This window comes from Carica papaya, chromosome 4 (genome assembly GCF_054855325.1).
Source record: "Carica papaya isolate Zhongbai chromosome 4, ASM5485532v1, whole genome shotgun sequence".
NCBI lineage: Eukaryota > Viridiplantae > Streptophyta > Magnoliopsida > Brassicales > Caricaceae > Carica > Carica papaya.
The window spans coordinates 4,884,081-4,904,978 of record NC_142312.1 but is presented as its reverse complement, the minus strand read 5'-3'; the positions used below and the strand labels follow the sequence as shown (position 1 = coordinate 4,904,978).

Sequence of the window (20,898 nt, the reverse complement as noted above, 5' to 3'; positions counted from 1 at the left end):
TATTTCCTTTTTAAAAAATAAAAAATAAAAAATTATAGTTTCAAATATTTTAATTAAAAAATTATATTATAAATATATTATTTAATAATTTTTTTCTGAGTGTATCTTCTTTTACTTTTTCACGCCTTTTCTAAAAGTGGATTTATTGATTAATGTTTTTTTAATCAACATATTGTTTTAAGGATATTAATTCATAAATCCACAGTTTGTTGCAGATATTATTTTTAAAATTCTTAGAAATCCACAATTAAGCAACCTAATCTTCTTAACATTAAGTCAATAATCTAACCTTCAACTTATAACATCAACTACTAATCTTCAACTGTTCAACTAACTTTTTTTTTAAAAAAAAATTAGATGAATGTTATTTTTATTTTTTTCATAAAAAAAATATGAATTTAAGTAAGTTTTATATTTTTATTAAAATATTATATTATAATTAATGTGTGTGTGTGTGTGTGTATATATATATATATCACTTAATAAATGAAACACATTTTTATTAACAAAAATCTGATTTGTCTTGTCTCGTAAAGAAGCTTCAATTAACTTTTTCTTTTTCTTGATTTGCACTACTTTCCAATACTAAATGTGTTTAGTGCAAGTTACATAATTCAAATATGTGTGTTTATATATATATATATATATATATATATATGTATATACACCTTTTTTCTTTTAGAAAAAGAATTTCTCTATAAATGGATACTTTAATTATTGTTTTTTAATTAAATCATAATTTGACAACTCCAGGATTTAGATGGGGGTACCATATTTTTATATTTGAGACTATAAATTCAACTATGAATATATCTAATTTTTTTTTTTAATACATATAATATGTTCAATCTAAATAACAATGAATATATTGTTCAATGTAATGAAATATTATATAAAATATAAAAAATTATTTGTTTATATTATAAGGTGTCTCTTTTCAATTTCTGTTGAATAAGGGATTAAGTAGTTTGCATTAAAACCCACTGAATTCAATAATATGTGTAAATTCTATAAGCTCAAGCTTATAACATCAATTATCAGTTTTCTTCTTTGATTTTATTTTTAGTGAAATAAACAGAACACATGAGAATATATGCTCCTTGCTAATTGCTAATTATTTAAGCAGCTTCTGAATAAAATGTTACATGCCATAACCCTACTTTCATCCCCAAGTATATATGAGCTCTATATCACTTACAACTATCTTTGCAGGGATCAGAACTCTTCAGTTCCTCTCTTGCCATACCAATTTAATCATCATTTTCAACAGATTTCACCTGTAAACCAATGTAAAACAACACTTTATTCATCATTAGACGTGCTGTTTCCCCCGCTTCCAACCCAATACTGCTTGACAGCAACCAGTATCTTTTCCGACACTAGGGGACCATCCTCGTGATCCACCATTTTGGTATCCCATCTCATGCCTGCTGCGATTTTTCTAACGTTGTTCAGAACATCTACGTCATCTCGGAAGATGACTGACCCTTCAGGCCGCAGGATGCGGTCCATTTCCAGAAGGATGTCTTCCATTTTGCACCTGAACAATACATTCCGGGAAAATATTTTCATCAAGGATCAAAACAGTGATAAACTCTATATTATTGCACTATAGGACTCCAAAAATAAATTTATGATAGCATGTAAGAAGACAATGACAACAGCATAGCAGTGCACGAGTTAAGAGGCTTACGTATTTTGGTACAAGCTAAATACACCATTAGCATGGATAAGGTCGTAGGTCCTAGGATACGTAGAGAAACCTTCACACCTGTGATATAAAACAAATTGAATCAATAAGGATTCATTTATTTCCTTGGTTCCCGTATGGTCTTTTTGACTTTATGATAGAGTAGAATCAGTACAAAGGCCAAAAGCAAGTTTGTAATCTTAAAATTTAAGTTTTCTCCCAAATTGTACCACTCTTTTTTAATTGAAGAGGGAGATATAGTAAGCTTGCAAGAATCTGAACTTTATAGATTAAAAATTTAGAATTTTTTAGCTTATTTTGTGATTAATGGCACCAACACAAGAAAAAGGATATGCAACAAGGAGATTTTAAATAATAGAAAGAAGGGAACGTACCAATCATGATAGATTCCTATTAGACCTCTCTCGTAAACAATGCCTAAAGTATTCTTTGCAATTGTAGGCACAACATTCATCACCCAAGACTTTGGTGATTCAAGTGCTGCCGCAAATCCCCCAAGATTGGCATTCATATCCATAACATTCCGGTATCTTGTAGTGCCAATCAATCTATTGATCCTTTTGTACGCACTTACATGCTTTTTCCAAATTTTATTGTCCTCTTGGAAGGATTCAGTTGTGACACCTTCAACCAATCCACCAGATATCCGAGGAGGGACTGCAAAAAGCCTTGCTGGAAACTTCTTTAGTTCACCTCCTGCAACTTCATTTCGACTGGTTACCTCAGGGAAAGGTGTTATGCACGTGTCCATTTCTTTGTACCTATGATACATCACCAAGAAAACTTAGGATGGAAATACTAAAAGACTAAGAATAAAAAATTACTAAAATACGAACATTCTTTGTTTGATAACATGGAAATATGATCTTCTTATAGTTTAACCACAAAACTTTCTATACTCAACCGAACCATTATATTATTTAGCATCCAATATATTAGAAAACAGAGAATAACAGGGAATGGACATTCGAAGATGACTAACGATATTAGGGGTCAAACTGTTTTATTCAGTATTTCTTAATTTTACTTCATTTTTTCTTGAATTACACTTCCTAACAACCAGTCCCTACATCCTATATTCTAAACCAAAGTAACAAATCAATACATTGTAATTTAAGACATCAACTCCTGGCGGAAGCCCCCCAATACATGCTACTAAGGAAGCCGCACAAAGTAATCCACGAACATCAGAATAAGTATCAATAAAATAGAAACTAATGAACACAGCACCAGGATCTTATTTAAAAGACTACTTTGTGAACTACTTGGCAATGAATAGAATATAAGCAAAAAATAGAAATACAGTCTAAATCAATCACAGGAAAGCACTCACCAGACATCATCAGTGTCCTCAGTTTGGCACATATCTGAGGACTTCCTCTTGCAGGACTTGTCATTTATTTTCTTTCTCCATATGGCAATATCTCCCTTTTCATATTTTTTCTCCCAGCACAAGAGCTCTGCAAGCTCTTCAATTTTATTCTGTTCAGCCTGGAGATCCTTCTTGGTGCGCTTCCATGTTTGGTAGTAGGTTTTCCAATTAATTGGAGGACCCGACAATATCCAGTATCCACCAGGTCTGAGAACCCGGTCAACTTCCATTAGATACTTCCCATCTATATAAGAAATCCAGAGATGAAAACACCATCGTCACACAGCAGGTATAAAGAATTTGCAGCAGGATTTAGGTCTCATTATTCAAATTCTTTTGTTTGTTTGAGGAAGTTAAAGTCATGTGTAATTAACAAATAATTGTAACATGGTATCAGAATGCCAACAATGGTAGTGGTAGATACATGCAGTAACTAGGAATTTTTACTCCTGCATTCTTGCAGGAACTGCCAAATTGACAATTTGGTAGCATCCCTCGCCCTCTTGAGTAAATACTATAGGTAATTTCAACATTGTATATGAAAGATTCCTCTAGAATTTGAGATTTTATTGGGACAGGGTGTAAGTAATGAAATGGAATGAAGCAGAATGTTTAAGCTCAGGTTGTTTGAATAGGGTAGCAGTACCAGTAATAATGAGATGTTGTCATTAAAACTAATGGTAGTGTTTGGTAAAATGTTTTTGGTAAAGTACTATTGGAGACTGTACAAGATGTTTGTGCTTGTTAACAATACATTTAAAAATATTATGAGAATACAATTAAATATAATTTACATTATGTTTAAGGAAAAGTTTTTATTTTCTAGATTAAAATATAATTCTACATTCCATATTACTCTTTTGGAAAGATTGCAGGTATAAGTAATTAAACCTCTTAAATAATTGTTACTTGCTTTCCTTGGAGCAAAATTTTGTTGATTTGAGAAAGTAACCATGTAATACGTTAATTGAAAATTTTGGTTACTTAGCGAAAGCATTCAGATCTTTTTTTCCTATTGAAAATTAGAAAAAAACAAGTAAGAGATAAATTGCCAAACATTAATTTTCTAAAAGTAATATTATTGAAAAAAAACTTACCCAAGAAGTAGAACCAAACAGAGTCTGTATCTTGTTTGGATAGGAGGTTAACAAAAGGAGAACAGAGTTCGGAAAATAATTGGGTTTAAAGAATTTATCCAGGGTTAATCAGTCATCAAAAGATTAACATTTAACTCCCATTATACTTTCTACCCATCCTCCCCCAAATAATCCTTCCATTTTGTTACCAAAATCCTTCCCGATTAAGGTTAAATATTTAACCTGTACAATTTCTATAATTTTCCATCCCTCTCCCCTACTCAAACATTGCTTGGAAGTGTCATGAAATTCGTGTTAAAGCAAATCTTGCTACCAAAAAGCATGAGAATATAAAAGAAAAATGTGATTTTATGCACTCACCATTTGACGTCCATGGTATTAAACATCGAGAGCACTGAGCCATATCAAATGATCTTGATGGGTATGGAAGGCGTATTGATCCAAGAACTCCAATGACAGCAGGTACACCTCGCTCCAACGCAAACTGCACCTGTGCTTCATGATTGTCCCGTGGTGCAAATGACATAGCCAACACATTTCTTTTAAGCAGGTATGCACCCCAGCTTGCGACCTGCATCATTATTATCGTATCAGTTCCAATAAAACCCTAGTGAACAAAGAAGCCAGACAACTAAAAATCAGTTGTTTTTGGCTATTGATTAAAGGAATATTCATCATATATGTTTCCTTATGGGAAACAGTGCACACAAAGAGATACCTTGCTTCACTATCTTATATGAAATGTTATCCAAAGCCATAAATATCTCAAATAAGGTGACTATAAAACAACAGTTAGGAGGATGATGATGACAAAGACATCTCATGTGCACACGACCATAGGTGAATAAAAACTGAACCACAATGGATTTAACTAATTGGACTCTCAAGGGTCACCCAAAAAAAAATTACAGCTTTAAAAATAGCAAACGGAATGAAGGTGAAAGTAAAGTAAAAGAATCGAGCTTTAAAAAATAATCGAGGATAAAGACGTGACAAGCACGGATGCAGGCTTGCAGAGAAATGTCAGCAATACCAATGAGATAAAGGTAAAATAATTCTTGAATTAACATACTCCACAACCGGTATCCAGTGCAGTCCTAACAGAGCCATCTGCAATCGGTATAACTGTAGCTAATTCGTCAATATATGCATCTGCACCTTGAGGGAACATCGTTCCTCCACCGGGAAATTTGAACACATTTCCCTGAAACTGCACCCAGTTCTGTACAGCCTTTTCTACTGTCAAGCTTTTATAAGGAACATTAGAGTAGTGGATATAGTCGCGACCCTTTGGCCATGGAAATGGTGTCATATATCCTTTTGGTGCAGGAACTAGACAATGCAATTTTTCCTCCTCAGGTGGACAGTGTCTTTCTCTATATATCATATCCTCTCTTGGAAATTTCATGGCCCGGTCTTGTTCTTGACAAGGAGTGTAATCAGTGTATTTAGCATCACATGGCTTGAACACTACAGTATTTTGCTTGGGAGGTTCAACAATCTCTACGTTGTTGTGATGAGTTTCAAAGTTCAAATTGGTGAAGACATTACAGTCTGTCTGCTTTGTTATTTGCATTGCTATACCATCTCCCTTTCCAAAACCACTCTTCTGCCATGCTCCCAGTAGGTAAAAGAAACAGCATAAACCTATCACCACGAATATAGATAGTGGACGTGTTCTGTTGCCAGGTGAATTATGCTTAGAGCCCATAGTATGGTTGGGAGAAACTCCCTGAAGTGTCCTGTAAGATGCAGTGTAGTTAGCAATCACTAACTCATTATCACTTATTGTAAAGCATTTATCTCCAGAGAATTTTATCATAATCTTTTAGCAATTTCAGCATCCATTATTACACTGTATATACGCCAATGAAAATAAATGTGATGAAATTCTATTAATATTGTGAAACGATATGGATGAATTAATCTTAACCTCAACAGACATAATAAATAGGTTTCCTAAATTAATTAGGATGCCAATTGGAAGAAAAAACTTAGATAATTTCTCACTAAGTTTAATTATGAGTAAATAAAATGGCCCATCATTGAGCAGTAATGGATTACTAAGATTTGTGAGAACTAAGATAAAGAGAAGATAAAGGATTCATATGGATTCATGGATGGAACACCTGATAACTTATAAGGTTTAAAGTATAACTTTTTTGTTAAAGTAGTCTGCAAAACTAAATGTATAGATCCTTGCCACATGAACTCCCAGATATTAGCGGAGTATATGACAGATAGATCGTAGACAAATAATGGGAACTAATCAGAAAGTCAATAATTAAGTTTAAAGATTCCATTTTAGAAGAGAAGCATAAGATAAGATCCCCAAGGAGATTAGTTAAGGCGGGAGAAAAGATGAAACAATTGACACATAATATAGCATAAAAAGGATCTGTGTACACACAGATCGTTGATGGAAAAAAGAGCATGGATCAAAATTGAGCGAATATGTTGCTATAATAATCAATATTAATTAGGCAATAAAAAGTCTGCTCTTAATAATCCACCCAAGTGTTTCCATTTTACTTGGGGAAAAGAGTGCTTTTCCTTTCGCGAATCCTTTCTTGAATTGTAATGTGTACATATTTATTTAAAGATATACTAGATTTGACAACTTAGGATCAAGATTTCTGAAGTGAATGCAAAAAAAAAATAATTCCCTTTTGCTCATGACAAAAGATGGTAACAAATAATCTGAGAGCTTGGCCTTCAAAACACACAAGTAGGGATTAATGGGTGTAGAAGTAAGCAACTGGTTTTTACTTGAAAAGGGGGAGGAGACTCAGAACAGGCATGACATGAACCAAAAGTGAAACAAACAGCTAAATCTACCGTAGAGTCGTAGACAGACATAAAAAGGGAATTTAAAACAGTTCCAATTAGACAAACAGATCACAAGGTAACAGAGAGTAAGCATAAAAAAGCAAAACTCAGACCAAGTCAAAAAAAAAAAAAAAAAAGAAAGAGAAAGAAGGACGGAACAAATTGAAAGTAATGAGAAATGACCTGGTGATTGAGGAGCTCTTTCAGTACTCTGAGATTGGGTATCTCTGCAGATCTGTACAGGGTGTTGGAAAACGAAGTAGAGGAGTCAGCTCGAGTAGTATGAAGAGAGAGAGAGAGAGAGAGAGCAAGCTTTTTAAAACATAAAGGTTGAAGCTTTAATAACTGAAATGATGGGTGGATAAATATCTCTTTCGCTGTAAATTCGGCATATATCTGGTTAAGTTTAGCAGGGTAAGTCGTTGTTCAATCTGATAATATTTAATTATGAATTTACAAATTTAGTCCTAATTAATAACTAATAAGGGTTGCCGCCGACAACAATCTATTAGTAGTCAAAAATAATATTATTAAAAAAAAACGAACTCATCAAACGAAGGATCCACTGGACATTCTCGTGAGTAGCAAATTACCATTACCACCTTTCTAGATCGGACTGCAAATTTTAGTTGCATCACCATGTGACTAAAATTCTGTGCTTGCATGTGGGTAAATATATATATATATATATGTATATACATACCCGTGGTTATATCTGTGTTTTTACTTAAATTTAGAGATCTACCCACAATTTATTATGGAGAATCTAACGTATATAAATTAACATATTTTATTTTAAATTTACAAACTCAATGGTAGTGAGTGTCGGCGAGGACTAAAGACTGTGTGACTGTGTGATGTGTTCATAAATAAATAATATTTATTTTGATTATTAATTTGTAGCTTCCCACCTTCCAATTGTCAATTCATAAGTTTATCAACGACCTATATATATATATATATATATATAAATATAAATATATCTTCTCATAGTATGTATAAAAATTATTTTAAATATCAAAGATTTAATAATTGAAAAATCAGAATGTAAATTATTCAAATAAATAAGCAATCTTTTTATTTAATTACTTTTCAAGTAAATAAATAAAACTAGAATAAACTTTCACTTAATTAATCTACAAAGAAACGATATAACTCAAACTCGAATAGTTTCGTACCCGTATAATAACATTATAGTATCAGTCTGATATTGACAATTTTTTTTTTTTTTGAAGTTCTTTGTGATGATTTAATAACATATGATTTAATGATTTCTTATTTTATATGAAACCATGAATGTTTGGATGATGGTCGTACATATTTTCTTTTTTCTGAAAAAGTATATATAGTCTATTGATAAAATTAAATAACAGCAGACACAAAACCAGCAGCAGAAAAGGAAAACTAGTTAGATGCGCCTGCATGTTTAAGCTTTTTCAAATACAAACAAATAAGCGTTAAAAAGGGTAACCAAATAATTACTGATAATAGGCAGAAAAATTAATGGTTTTATGCTAAATTGCCTGCAACACAGATATAACTCCTGCCCATAAATGTCAAATTCAAATAGCAGAAGAAAAAAAAAAATGTTGCTTCAAGAAGATAATAATAGCAGCAGAAGAAGAAAATTTAAGCTCTGTGGAGACAAGCCAGAATAAATTCACAACTACATGATAGTGCATGGCATGGGTGAGGTCAGGGTGACCACTAATTGAAGTCACTTGCAAATAGTGTGGAAATCTGGATTTGTTATATTTACGCAATTTTTACTGACTAGAATTATTATTTTTTATGATAGTATCATTCCAGACTGCCAAATATTTTAAACACTGCATCTATAACCCAACCATATCTATTATGCAACACAGATATCCTAATACCTGTTTAGGATTTGGTAGACATCACAAAAGCATAACTAAGAATTGCTCCAAATTCTCGCAGAAAGAGTCCAGAATTCCTGTACCTACCTTTTTTGTTTTGGGTGAGAGAACGAGATTTACTGATAATCACGCCACGAAGCTGCATTAATCCGGGTTAAGAAAAGCTGTGCACCATTTCTTACTTCTAAAACGTTTTACTTCCAAGTTGGTTAGGTACTCCAATCAGAAAATGTTTTCATGTCGTCCACAGGTTTCATGCATAGGATGTCTCCATGACGACTTCGGTCATCTCTAAAACTCTCCATTTTTCAGCTTCAGTGAAGAAGTCAGATTGTCTGTCTCCTTGCATGCCTTGCATTTATCGGATACCCTCGTAATCACTGCACATGGAAATGGTAAGAACTAAGAATTTGCATGGGGACATGGGATTGAGAAAGGATTGTACTGATCACTCAGAAACATTCTCATATCAACATCTGTTTGTTAGGCTCTGCAAAAACACCAACAATCGACAAATCAGTTCAGCAATATTAGGACTGCCACCTGCAAGATGCAACTGAAGAAGATCACAGAAAGCAGAGATTTTTTCAATGAGTCAAAATATCAAAGGATGATAAACAAAGATAAGATAGATCTGTAGCTCACAAGCCATCACTGTGCATTTTTTTTCTTCCGAATTCAAGTCCATGCCTTCACTGGACTTCAATTTACTTTCTCTCTTTTTCTTTAACCTGGAAGAACTCAAACATCCTTCAACTAGAGAAAGAAGAAAAAACTTACATTAGAATTGAAACAAGAAGAGGAAAGTCGATTATACCACTTCTACAGAGAGAATAAGAAACTGGAAGAAGAAGATGTCTAAACATGGAATCATTTATGTGGCCAATTTGACAGTCAGTTAGTTCTCAACAGAATGGACAATTATCACAAGTATAACTCAGATTTAAGGATTTTCATAAACCTTTTTATTTCACATGTTAATCTGTAACTTCATGATGACAATAATGGAAAACCACCAGGCAGTAGATTTATTAAGTGAAAACAACCAGCCACCTCATGTACCTTGCCATTCCCATACCACCTTTGATTCTCCCTTGACAATCTTTGGATGACGATCTACTCGGGAGTCTTCCTGTACCAAATCTTCAACCTAAAGAAGCATAAAACAGAAATTTATCATGTACATAGCTTTAACTAGAGGACAAGCTAAATGAATATAAAAAAGGAATATAGCAAACAAAAGAGGGAGTCAAAAGAGAAAAGAAAAACAGTTGATGCTATTGTAAGCACAAAACTTTTTTTTTAGAATGAAAAGCGCTGTTGTAAACACCAAAATCCAGATCCTTCTGAACATTCTTTGTCAGGCCTTCTAATTAGGTAGGGAAAAAAGTTATAAAACAAAAATAAAAAATAAATAGAAATCTCAGATAATCTACAAGGAAGAGATGCACAAATACAGAAGAATGGTGCAAGTTGATAACATCCAGAGAACAAGTGAAGAAGGCCAACATACACATAGGTTAAGGCCTCAAGGTGGCAAGAAAAAAGTAGATACCAAAAGTATATAACCCAACTGGATCAATTACGGGTTAGCAAGAATTAGTTTCCCTCAGAAAAAAAAAAAAGAAATACAAGCTAACTTAAAACTTGCATATAAGACACTAACCATTCAGAGGCAAAATGGAGGTTAACTACTTGATTTGCAATTATAAGAAGCCATAAATACAGATAGAACAAATCTAAGTATCTAAAATATATTAGCCTGCAACATGGATGTCAATGATGATGGCCATTGCAACAAGTCATAATGAATGAATTTTACTATGTCATCCCACATGAGATTGACTGCAGCATGATTAGATCCACACTAAAAAATGAAGCATGCACTAATTTACAGGGTGGAAATATCAAAATAGATATCAAAAGTTAGTTACGGTTTATTTGAAGTAAATGGCTCATCAAGAAGGCAAAAAAAAACAAAAAACAAAAAAAAAAACCTTTTTCCATAACTCCACATCCTTCCTTTCTCTGGGCAAAAGAAGATGATCCCGTAACCGCGATGCAACAACCCAGGGTTCAAATTCACCACCTCTACTTTTTGATGTCAAAGCATTCTCCTCAAGTGTGTCGCATACCTGTCAAGTTGGTAGCAAATCGATTTGCGCATTTTCATTTTCAATAACTTATCAACAATGATAAAAAGTAATTTGTTTACCTACATGCAAATAAATGAAAATCAAAAGCAGTTAGCAATTCCAGTATTTGAGTGAATAGAACAGGAAGATACTAGATTGGGATTATTTCAATATTAATGATATTGATGTAGTTATAATCTTTTATGCATGATTAAGGATATGTACTTTGTTTAGGAACTATTCAGCATATCCTTTGTATTAGTACAGGTTTATTATTTCTTATTTAGCTAAGATCTTATTTAATATTTTCTAGTATTCTAGATGTAATAGGACATCTGTATATATAGGGTCCTATTATCCAATAAAATTCATACTTCATTCTCCACACCTTTCAGGCATTTGCTCACCTTTTGAAAAGATTAGAGATCACTAGTTCAAAACCTTGTGTATTCTGTTTCAAAGGCCATACTCTATGTCATATGATTTAAAAGGACTTTTTAAATGTTTTTGACTCATCCTCTCTTGCAAATTCCTTTATGCGAGGGCAGTATCCTCTTGTTGCCTTGTGAATGACATGTTCTTATTCTTAAACAAAAGAAAGTAATTTTTCAAGTTATAATATAAATAAAAGATTAAACACCAAAAGAAAATGATTATCTAAAAATCAAGTAGAAGTTAAAAGTAACTTTGATTCTAATGACACGTAGAGAAAGAGACTAATTATGTGCACAAGGAACAAAATGCCTCTTGTATACCTGGTGGTAAAGCTCTTCAACTCTAGTTGACAAATATCGTCTACGAGAAACCCTCTGGAGTACCAATGTACAGCCCACAAGCTGTAGATCTCAACATTGTCAACAAGCTTCAAGATGTTGATACTAAAACTAAAATCAGTCAAAGGCTGCTTCTTAGAATAGAGTACCAATGTGCAAACAGGAAAAATAATGAAAACATGCTTGGAGATCCACTGACGGATACAACAAGCAAGGGGCTTGTAATGTTCTACTAGCAAATCTGGGCACTTCAGCTCTTTGGTCCTTTAGAAAGATAAGAAAACAATCTTATCAGAAAAAGAAAAAAGACAAGAAAATTTTTTGTACTGCACAAATTATACTACTTAAATTCACATACAACCAGCGGACTTGCTGGAAACTTTGACAAATTTGAACATTAGGCTTGGGGTAAAATGCCATACCCGTTAGAATTAGTTCTCATCTCCAGAAATTTACTAACATTCTCCACTGTTCTGTTTCTCACATGTTGGTAGATAGCACTGTCTGGTTCAGTGTTTACCTTCAAGTCAGACCAATCTAAATCCTTCCATATAGCATCCTCTAGAATCTGAAGACCGGTGTAAAAATTTGGATTAGAAAGTTGGCCCCATATGATCCTGAAGGATCAGTCGGCAGCATATACACTTAGAAATCATCTTGAAATAACTCTCACAAAGTTAGTTTCCAAAAAGTAACATACCCAAATTGACCCAATCCCAGTGCACAAAACTTGAGCATAAGCTGAACATAGACGAACTTCAATCTGCTTGGACTGTAGTTGCATCATGTTATCATATATAAATGGAAAATTACAAAAATGTAATCAAGCTGACAAGGAAGAAAATCACGCATTTCAGTCTCACAAAAATTCAATATGTCAGATTGAGCTAAATATAAGAACACACAAGTTGCTTAGCTGTTTCATTAATATCTCCATCTTCTACACACAAGCTCCCAAGCTTTCTATATCCATGAGCACATATCAGCTTGCCTTCATAACACTCTCCATTACTTGGACAAGGCTGACAAAAATCTGTAATGCTGAGCACAGATTAATTGTGACGGTTGCAGGTAATGAGAAACAGACAGGTAGTTATATTTCATGAACTGGATCATTCATAAAACATGATTTCTTTTTCTTAATAATATAAGTCATTTAGAATACCGATCCATTGGTTGCAAGCTATCAAGTTAAAGATTGAACACTTATATAGAAAAAAAAAATAGAAGGGCAAAACCAGTAAATATATAAAATAAAGCAGAACAAAAAACACACACACACACAAATAGTATTCAGGACTCTGATAAGATGAAACAAAACAATAGATCGACATAAAATTGGTGACCATTTTGCTTGAATCCAGCTAGTAGACTAAAATCACTTTGGACCACAGACAGACAACCTTGTAATAATTTACATAATCTATGTTCTTCGGCCTGCTTTCTTTTTTCCTACTTTCAAGTTCACAAAGGAGCCTTCTGCAAAATCTTCGGTACAAAACTAGCCAACTGAAACATGGAAGTGCAGGCAAATGACTGAACATAGACCTAGAATAAATTTGGCTAAGTTCAGGGTTCAGGTATTGTTAGAAATAGTTTTCCAGGAAGTAGTATGTTGACAGTTTGTTTAGTTGGGTCACTACAATACACATTTTGCAGTTCCCGAGGAGGGCGAGCGTATCTTCCGTGACAAGACTCTCAAGCAGGAAAAAGGAATGAGCAATATTATGGGACCTAAGAGGAGGGAAGAGGACCTAGGCATTAGAATCTCGGTGACTTCGACAAGGCAATAACGGCCAAATGGTTAACGGACCACCTTAGCTTGGATGTTTAAAAGATCATAGGTATGATGTCTATTTACTTCTCCAATCATTTTCTACCGGTCAAACCCTAATATAAACTTCTTTTATATGATACCTAACAACTGCTAGGTGTGATACCTTGATCTAATCCCAATTTCTGGATGGAGAGATTAATCCCAACCTCCTAATAAGTCACATGATTTCTTAAACCAAGATCAATCACAATGCTAAATTGCTCATCAACTGAACAAATGGAAAAAAACACATTCTACAGAAAGAATTAGCTTTTGCTACAACTCCAAAGACAAATTCAACCATTCACATTGGATTCGAAAACACAGCCAACATTCCTTCACCAAATGCACACAGGTTTAGTCTACAAAGAATGTCATGAAAATGCAAGCTGAGATCATATAAAAATAAAACCATAGATAGAAAATGTTATCTCTTCATAACCAACTATAAGGTTTAAAATAAAAATCCAACAAGCAACTAGTAAACAAGCAAACAAACAAAAATAAAAAGCTTTAAAAGCCACATAATTAGCTCGATAAACAGCAAATTAAGAAGCATCCATAATCTCGTTTCTTCTCTTTCCTTGTCGAAGATTTTGTTCTTGCAGGCGAAAAATCCAACAAAAATAAAAGATAAAATGAACTAAAATGGAACGTGAATTTACCGGAGACAGAATCAACGTAGTCCACGTTGCTATTGCAGAAAGGTTTCGGGCTGGTGTTAATGAAGTTGAGCACGAAATGGCAGGCGAAAGCGACCGAGTATGCGATAGCCAGCACAGGTATCAGTCTCAACAACTCCCCCTTGGAAGGAAACAAGCTAGCGGGTGGTTCCATAATTGAGCTCGGAAAAGAAGAGGAGGAGGGACTGGGCCGGTTTGGGGAAGCTTTCGGCCGTTTCCTGGGTCTCGGATCCATTGATCTGGTCCGGAATTGTACGGGAGAATGCGTGAATGCTGAGAGAAGTTACTGACGGATCGCTTCAGTATTAAATTCATTTTCCTCCCATTTTCAGTTCCCTTTAGAAGAGTTGATGCAAGAGAGCACACAGTACCGAGCTAATGGCCGGCCCAAACCGGCCCAGACCGGCTCAAACCCGGGTGTGTGATTATTTCTAAGTGTTATCTTCTTTTTCTTAAAAAAAAAATTGATAAAATGTATTTAATCAATATAGAATAATTATAAATATAAATAATAATTTATATTAGTGTTAATTTCATTAAATTTTTATTTGTATATTTTATTAAATTGTCGTGAATTTTACTCCTATCAAGACTAAATCTAAATTTATATTTAATTACTATTTAGAATTTATTTTATTAACATGAAATAATATTTAATATTTGTAATTTATAATTTATTTAAATTAAAATTTGATTATAAATAAATAAAATTATTTTTAATTATTTTATATTTAAAAGTTTAATGTTAAACATGTATGTATTATATATAGAGAGAGAAATAAAACGTTTTTTTAATTGAACAGAAAAAAAAAAAGTTATTTAAAATATTTTCAAACATAAACTTTGTTGAAGTTAAAAAAAAAAAAATAGTAAAGAGGAAATTCCATAAACGCATGGAAGGGTAGTTTAACAGCTTGCAGAAGCTCTCTGGCAAAATTCAATGGCCGCAGTTTAGAGCCCAACAGATACTACCCTGAAAATCATCGTCGGTTCCTGGAACCCTATCGAGCTTTTTCTCTGGTAACTAATCCATTGAAATCTCCTTTGAATTATCTTCGGTCTTCACGAATTTCCCTTGAATTATGTCATCCTTTGAGATTTAGTTGTTTATTTATGGTTCCTAATTATGTTTTCGCTGGAAAAACAACGAATAGGGTTTGAAATCTTTAGTAAGATAATATCTCTTGAATCTTGACTTGTGAGGAAGTATCTTGGATTATGCTACAATTTAGCTAGGGATTAGTTCGAGATTAAAGTGAATCGATTTGGAAGGGAGAATGATCTCTTCCCTGGATTGTTGTTAAAGTTTAAAATTTTTTTCAATCTAAATTGATCTTATTAAAATGTTCTGCAAAAACCTGTTTGTTGAATCCACATAATTTATTTACGTCTTATATATGCACAAACGTCTAGGAAAGGTGATGATTTTCGTTGCTTTTACAAATGAAAGCTTTTGAGGCAGGGACTTGGGAGGTGATCTGATATCTGTAATTGGTCAGGATGACCACAAGCTCATCAAGTTACTATTTTGACTAGTATATAGAGGATACTTAATTTGGTAGTGATGCATGGTTCTAGTATTTCCCTTTTAAAATACGTTAGTTGATCAATTTAGCAATATGGTAGAAGTTTTTGGTTGAATATTTTTTTAAAGCATGGAACTAGGGATCTAATTGTGACCCATGAATGACATTGCAAGATTAGAGTGACTTTAATTTGATGATGATAACTTCTGGTAACAAGGTGAAGGTGGCAGAAAAAGTATGTTTTATGATTTTGGATGATCTAATTCATATAAACGAAAGAAATGCATTGATGATTTATGACGGTTACAATATGTCCTTTGTATTAAACTACAGCTGGTTGTTTCACTGAATGCATTCAATTCTTTTACCTACTTTAGAACCAGAAACATGAAATTTGATTGTGTCACCGAATGCATTCCACTTCATAGGAACTTTTCATTGTGGTCATGATTATGATGCATTCTCCCCATTTGCCTTGACAGCTTTTTTGGTTCTTTCACTTTCTAGGAAGACCTGTCATTTGCATATTTTCTGGCATCATTTTTATTCAGTTGTTTCTCTCAATGAGGTGAGACAACTTGGATGATGGCAGACTTACCTGGTCATATGCGTTTCTGCTTGCAAACTGGAAAACTTGCCTCTCTGGCAATTTTGGTCTCTGGAGGGATTGTACTGCAAGTTCTGGTAACTAGTACTTTCCTGTTAATCACCTTTGAATTTCTTTTTTTTAAAAAAAAAAAAAAATCTGCAATTCTTCTGATGAGCCAGTTTTGCTCTTTTTCTCATTCTTTCTTTGTTATATGCCAGGCCTGTGCTTTGTACAATAATTGGTGGCCAATGCTAACTTGTAGGTGAATCTAAACTTTTTACTTCTATACACTGCCATTAAGTTCTTGTCAATGGATCTTTCAGTGTTTCATATAACTCTGAAACTCAAAAATACTTTTGTTGATTATTTTCTTTTTACTTTTTAGAGAATACTTCTGCCAATTAGTGGTGGCTAAATTTCAAGAATTAACTGATGTGAAAACAGATGATGAGTTCTTCTTGCTATTAATAAATATTTATTAATCCATACTTGCTTATGTTCATTTCTGGAATTAAGCATATCTTTTTGCCTGTTTTGGACTTTAAATGGGACTTTTAATCTATACTTGCTTATGTTCATTGAAAGTGTTTTGATGGCTTAATAATCTCATGTCATCACAAAGAGCAGATTATCCTATTTCCTTGAATCCCTCTACTAGTTCATTCGTAACTTAAGTCAGTTGATAGTGAAAGCAAGTGAGAGCCCTCTATATATAATGGTGATGATATGCTTATTTCATGAATGGTTTCAATGATGGCTTATTGTCATTTGCAGTAATAACATATGTGCTTCTTCCAATGCCCTTATTATTCTTTACCGGATCTGGTACTTCTGCTCTGATTTCTGATTCTGGGAATAGGTCAGAACATTTCCTTGTTGAACTTATTTGGCAGTGAAATTTGATGGTTTTGTTCTAAGATTGGGAACTGAAATACTCTTGTGTTATTGCTTCTTAATAAATGGCTAATAGCTGGGTCAACATAACCAAGTTCTTGACGGGAGCTTCAGCAGTTGGGAGCGTTGCCATACCGGTAATTTTAAAGCACGCTGGAGTTATCGGATGGGGAGCACTAGCAATGGACTTATCCTCTTTTTTTGTGTTTGTGCTGGCCATAATGTGTTACGTTGGAATGGGAGATGAAGATTCTTATTACAGTATCCTCTGAGATCAGGCTAAGGGCCTGGCGTGATTGATGTAACAGACTGGATATTAGTGCATTACTTGAGGCTTTCACATTCTTGATTTTCTGAGCCTCACTTTGTATGCACACGTGTGTATTGTAGAGTAAATTTATTCATTTCTGCTGCCGAGTGAGTGATATTTTGTCCATATCATGAGTGCATTGATGCCTCTGTGATGCTCCTAGACATCTTCTATTGAAAAAATGAGGCTTTTTATTCAAGAGGGTGTTATTATGTGTGATTGGGGATAAATGTTTCTTGTAGAGAATTGTAAACCGCCTAAGGTTCCATTTGGATAAACCCTTATTCTATTTATATTTTGTCCTTTTGGCAAATTATTTTTATATGTGAAATTACATAAACTTTTATATGTTTGAATTACATAAACTTTTATGTTCAGCAAGCAATGTTGAACCAGTCTTGAAATATTGTGTTTCCTGCTCTATTAACATGATTCCATTAAACATAATCATTAAGAGAAACGTTCATTCATCTTCAACTTGTTTATAAAATTTAATTTTACAATTAAAATTGAGCTCGTAGGCCAATTTACTCTCAACCTCAAGAAAGAGCTATACTTGAGCTTCACATTTCCTCGAGATATCAAGTGTTTCATCAGCCAACTCCAGCCGCATCCTCTCATTGTTGACATTCATTACCCAGGAACAACATGCAATCACACTCTATGCACAGCATAACGAGGCTCTTTAGCTCTTGACAAATATCTCAGATACACTAACAAGAAGTACTTACACTTAGTTTAAATAAATTTTAGTAATTGTTAATTAATGTATGATAATAACAGTGATTGGATAACAATAATATAAGACGAAAATAACAAAAAAAATTTATATTTAGATTATTATATATTAATGACATATTTTTATTTAAATGATAATTAATTAATATATGATAATAACAGTAATTGAATAACAATGATATAAGATGAGAATGATAAAAAAAAAAATTTATATTTGAATAATTGTATATTAATGACATATTTTTATTTGAATGATAAGATAATATGATTATATTTTCAATCAAATTACTAATTTACTTATATTTATTACATGTAATAATAAATAATATATAAAAAATATGTAATAAAAAAAAAATTTATTTATCAATAAAAGTACTCTATATTTAAATAAATAATTATTATACATAATTAAATTAAAATTTTATATTTAATAATAATTTATAAAAATAAAAATTAAATTAAATATATTTTATAAAAATATAAAGAGAAAAAAAATAATTTGATAATACACTGTCTGCTATAAATATAATTTTTTTATACATGTGAAATACCATTCATTAAAATCTTATAATTCACTGCCATCTAAAAAAGGTGTTTGCGGGAATGTCACTTGTAAACCAGCCAGGCCAACACCCAGGTTAGGTCCAACAAGAGATCAAATCCCATAGCTAAGAACCCTTCAAGGGAATAAAAACCATATTAGCTAGCACGAGCTCAACAACTAAAATTCAACAAAAGAACAGCTTCTAATATCTAACACAGAGCAATAAGCGACTAATCAAACCATAGAAGCTACAGAACCCCACATGGGTCGGTTGCTTATTATTTTCAACAGCATTCAATATCTAACACAAGGCAATAAGAGATTAAATCAAACTATAGAAGCTAAAGAACGCATTACAGAAAAAGAAATACAAAGCTGGCAAAATCTTTCTGTAGAACAAACAAAAGCTCAGTTGCTTATTATTTTCAAAGCAGGGATAGCAACAACGTCATCTTTACACAAAACTCATTGCAACAAACCCACTTTTAACCCAAATAATCCGCATAAATACCACTAGTTGTACCAAACCCATCACTCAAAAACCTAGATGAACAACAATAAATACACAAGGAGACCAGCAAATTGTTCTCCTGCCTAAGCTGCCAATTATTTTTGAAGTGAAAATTAATAGAAAGCAGCTAAATTTTTAAACAGGATTGTTTTCCATTTCCATTCAGGGCAAGAATTAGTTTTGAATTAAACGTACATACAACTAGTAGTAGGGCTTTTCAATTTCCTAAAATTTCGTACAAGCAATTTCTTTTTAACTGCTCAAAAGACCACCCGAAACTGTGGCGCATCAGAGCTATTTGCAGGAAGGATCTCCCAGCGGCAGGGTTCCAGGTCGTCCGATACGGGGCAGTAGCCAGCGAGAGTGACCTTGTCCGCGGTGCTAGCCACCGAGCCGAACTCGAAAACCGTGACGCTGTCGGGTCGGGGCACCTCCACGGCTCCGTTCATGCCCGGTGCTGGTGTTTCCTGTTTTGGGTTTTGCTTGTTTGGTTGAGTTTGTTGGGGTTTTCCTTTGAACCAGGAAAGAAGACCCATGGTTGGGAGACGGGCAGGGGATTGTAACGGGAGCTTGAGCGAGGCAGTTTAGGGTTTGTCAGATGAGAAATTTGGGTTTTATCTTCACAGTTGGGGATGATTTTTTCTTGAAATTACATGAATGCCCTCCTTGTTTGAATTATTAGAATTGGAAATTCAATTTTCCTGGGGGTTAAAATATCAGAAACTCAAATTATCATAATTCAGTATATTATTAAAATAGACGTGACGTTAAAATATAATATACATAATATTTGAAAATAAAAACATAATTCTAAAGAACTAAAAAATAAATAATTTAAATTAAAAATAAACAAAAGAATTAGAAAACTAAATAGTTTGTATATATTTTTTTTTAATGATTAAATATCCGCAAGACTAATAAAATATTTATTATGGAAAAATTGTATGATTAAACAAAGAAGAGAGACTTACCATGTTCCTAATTCTGAGGTAAATTGAATCAAAAGCTCAACATACTTAAAATTTGATTAATTCTTCCAAAGATGAGATGGTAAATTTTGCAAATATATGAATAAAGTTCTTTTGAACAAAAATTAATAATAATAATTTTTAAGTGTCGTTTTTGCAGCATTGAGATTGAAGAATGTTTATGGAGGTTCAGATCAATGTGGATATATATATATATATATATATGTATAGAAGCATGTGTCAAAAAGGAAGAGGTATATTATACCAAGTGGTGGTTAGTGTTAAAAGATTATAATTTCGATTCTGTATGTACTAAAAAAAAAGTTATATTATCATAGATGTATATATATATCACATATCTATGAAATGTATAAATTTCAATTTGAAAACAAAAATGAAAGATAAAATTTCTATAAGGCTATAGTTAGGCAGAAATGTCACTCTACTGTGTTTCAAGTAAAACCCAAACACAAAAATAAGAAATGCAGCACTCTTTAAGAGTCCCATTCGAATGGATGGGTT

At 33.0% G+C, this 20,898-nt stretch overlaps 4 protein-coding genes across 9 annotated transcripts; 1 reads left to right on the top strand and 3 right to left on the bottom strand.

Moving 5' to 3' along the window:
- Positions 1-1,084: 1,084 nt before the first annotated feature.
- Positions 1,085-7,355, bottom strand: LOC110822215 (putative methyltransferase PMT14). Its single transcript, XM_022052256.2, has 7 exons — positions 7,193-7,355; positions 5,253-5,922; positions 4,541-4,751; positions 3,045-3,327; positions 2,086-2,472; positions 1,694-1,771; positions 1,085-1,540 (listed from the first exon to the last, which is right to left on the bottom strand). Exons 2-7 carry the CDS (start codon positions 5,889-5,891, stop codon positions 1,303-1,305), a joined length of 1,836 nt encoding a protein of 611 aa, XP_021907948.1. The 5' UTR covers positions 5,892-5,922; positions 7,193-7,355; the 3' UTR covers positions 1,085-1,302.
- A 1,382-nt stretch (positions 7,356-8,737) lies between these two features.
- LOC110822459 (Man1-Src1p-carboxy-terminal domain protein) lies at positions 8,738-14,620 on the bottom strand. 4 transcript variants are annotated; one of them, XM_022052587.2, is made up of 10 exons: positions 14,279-14,620; positions 12,703-12,830; positions 12,498-12,560; positions 12,220-12,365; positions 11,947-12,061; positions 11,780-11,860; positions 10,887-11,024; positions 9,952-10,039; positions 9,535-9,645; positions 8,738-9,269 (listed from the first exon to the last, which is right to left on the bottom strand). In XM_022052587.2, the coding sequence occupies exons 1-10, from the start codon at positions 14,529-14,531 to the stop codon at positions 9,181-9,183; spliced, it is 1,212 nt and encodes a 403-aa protein (XP_021908279.2). In that variant the 5' UTR covers positions 14,532-14,620; the 3' UTR covers positions 8,738-9,180. The 4 variants fall into 4 exon arrangements, with proteins under 4 accessions (XP_021908279.2, XP_021908278.2, XP_021908280.1 ...); XM_022052586.2 differs by having other exon boundaries at positions 8,844-9,269; positions 12,498-12,569; positions 14,279-14,619; XM_022052588.2 differs by having other exon boundaries at positions 8,844-9,432; positions 12,498-12,569; positions 14,279-14,618.
- Positions 14,621-15,145: 525 nt separating this feature from the next.
- Positions 15,146-17,937, top strand: LOC110822518 (Vacuolar protein sorting 55 (VPS55) family protein). 3 transcript variants are annotated; one of them, XM_022052652.2, is made up of 5 exons: positions 15,146-15,316; positions 16,330-16,506; positions 16,630-16,669; positions 17,186-17,270; positions 17,382-17,937. In XM_022052652.2, the coding sequence occupies exons 2-5, from the start codon at positions 16,405-16,407 to the stop codon at positions 17,575-17,577; spliced, it is 423 nt and encodes a 140-aa protein (XP_021908344.1). In that variant the 5' UTR covers positions 15,146-15,316; positions 16,330-16,404; the 3' UTR covers positions 17,578-17,937. The 3 variants fall into 3 exon arrangements, with proteins under 3 accessions (XP_021908344.1, XP_021908343.1, XP_021908342.1); XM_022052651.2 differs by having other exon boundaries at positions 15,148-15,316; positions 16,391-16,506; XM_022052650.2 differs by having other exon boundaries at positions 15,148-15,316; positions 16,305-16,506.
- A 1,346-nt stretch (positions 17,938-19,283) lies between these two features.
- LOC110822306 (allyl alcohol dehydrogenase-like protein) lies at positions 19,284-20,015 on the bottom strand. Its single transcript, XM_022052390.2, has one exon. It carries the CDS (start codon positions 19,942-19,944, stop codon positions 19,669-19,671), a length of 276 nt encoding a protein of 91 aa, XP_021908082.1. The 5' UTR covers positions 19,945-20,015; the 3' UTR covers positions 19,284-19,668.
- Between the last annotated feature and the right edge of the window lie 883 nt (positions 20,016-20,898).

Coding starts and splice junctions, on each gene's coding strand:
- LOC110822518 (XM_022052652.2), top strand. CDS start 16,405: ATGATGGCAGACTTACCTGGTCATATGCGTTTCTGCTTGCAAACTGGA. Junction 16,507..16,629: donor GGATTGTACTGCAAGTTCTG/GTAACTAGTACT, acceptor GTTATATGCCAG/GCCTGTGCTTTGTACAATAA. Junction 17,271..17,381: donor ATTTCTGATTCTGGGAATAG/GTCAGAACATTT, acceptor AATGGCTAATAG/CTGGGTCAACATAACCAAGT.
- LOC110822215 (XM_022052256.2), bottom strand. CDS start 5,891: ATGGGCTCTAAGCATAATTCACCTGGCAACAGAACACGTCCACTATCT. Junction 1,772..2,085: donor ATAGGAATCTATCATGATTG/GTACGTTCCCTT, acceptor TTTATATCACAG/GTGTGAAGGTTTCTCTACGT. Junction 1,541..1,693: donor TTTAGCTTGTACCAAAATAC/GTAAGCCTCTTA, acceptor TGTATTGTTCAG/GTGCAAAATGGAAGACATCC.
- LOC110822306 (XM_022052390.2), bottom strand. CDS start 19,944: ATGGGTCTTCTTTCCTGGTTCAAAGGAAAACCCCAACAAACTCAACCA.
- LOC110822459 (XM_022052586.2), bottom strand. CDS start 14,531: ATGGATCCGAGACCCAGGAAACGGCCGAAAGCTTCCCCAAACCGGCCC. Junction 12,570..12,702: donor ATGAAACAGCTAAGCAACTT/GTGTGTTCTTAT, acceptor ATGCAACTACAG/TCCAAGCAGATTGAAGTTCG. Junction 12,062..12,219: donor ATGAGAACTAATTCTAACGG/GTATGGCATTTT, acceptor ATCTTTCTAAAG/GACCAAAGAGCTGAAGTGCC.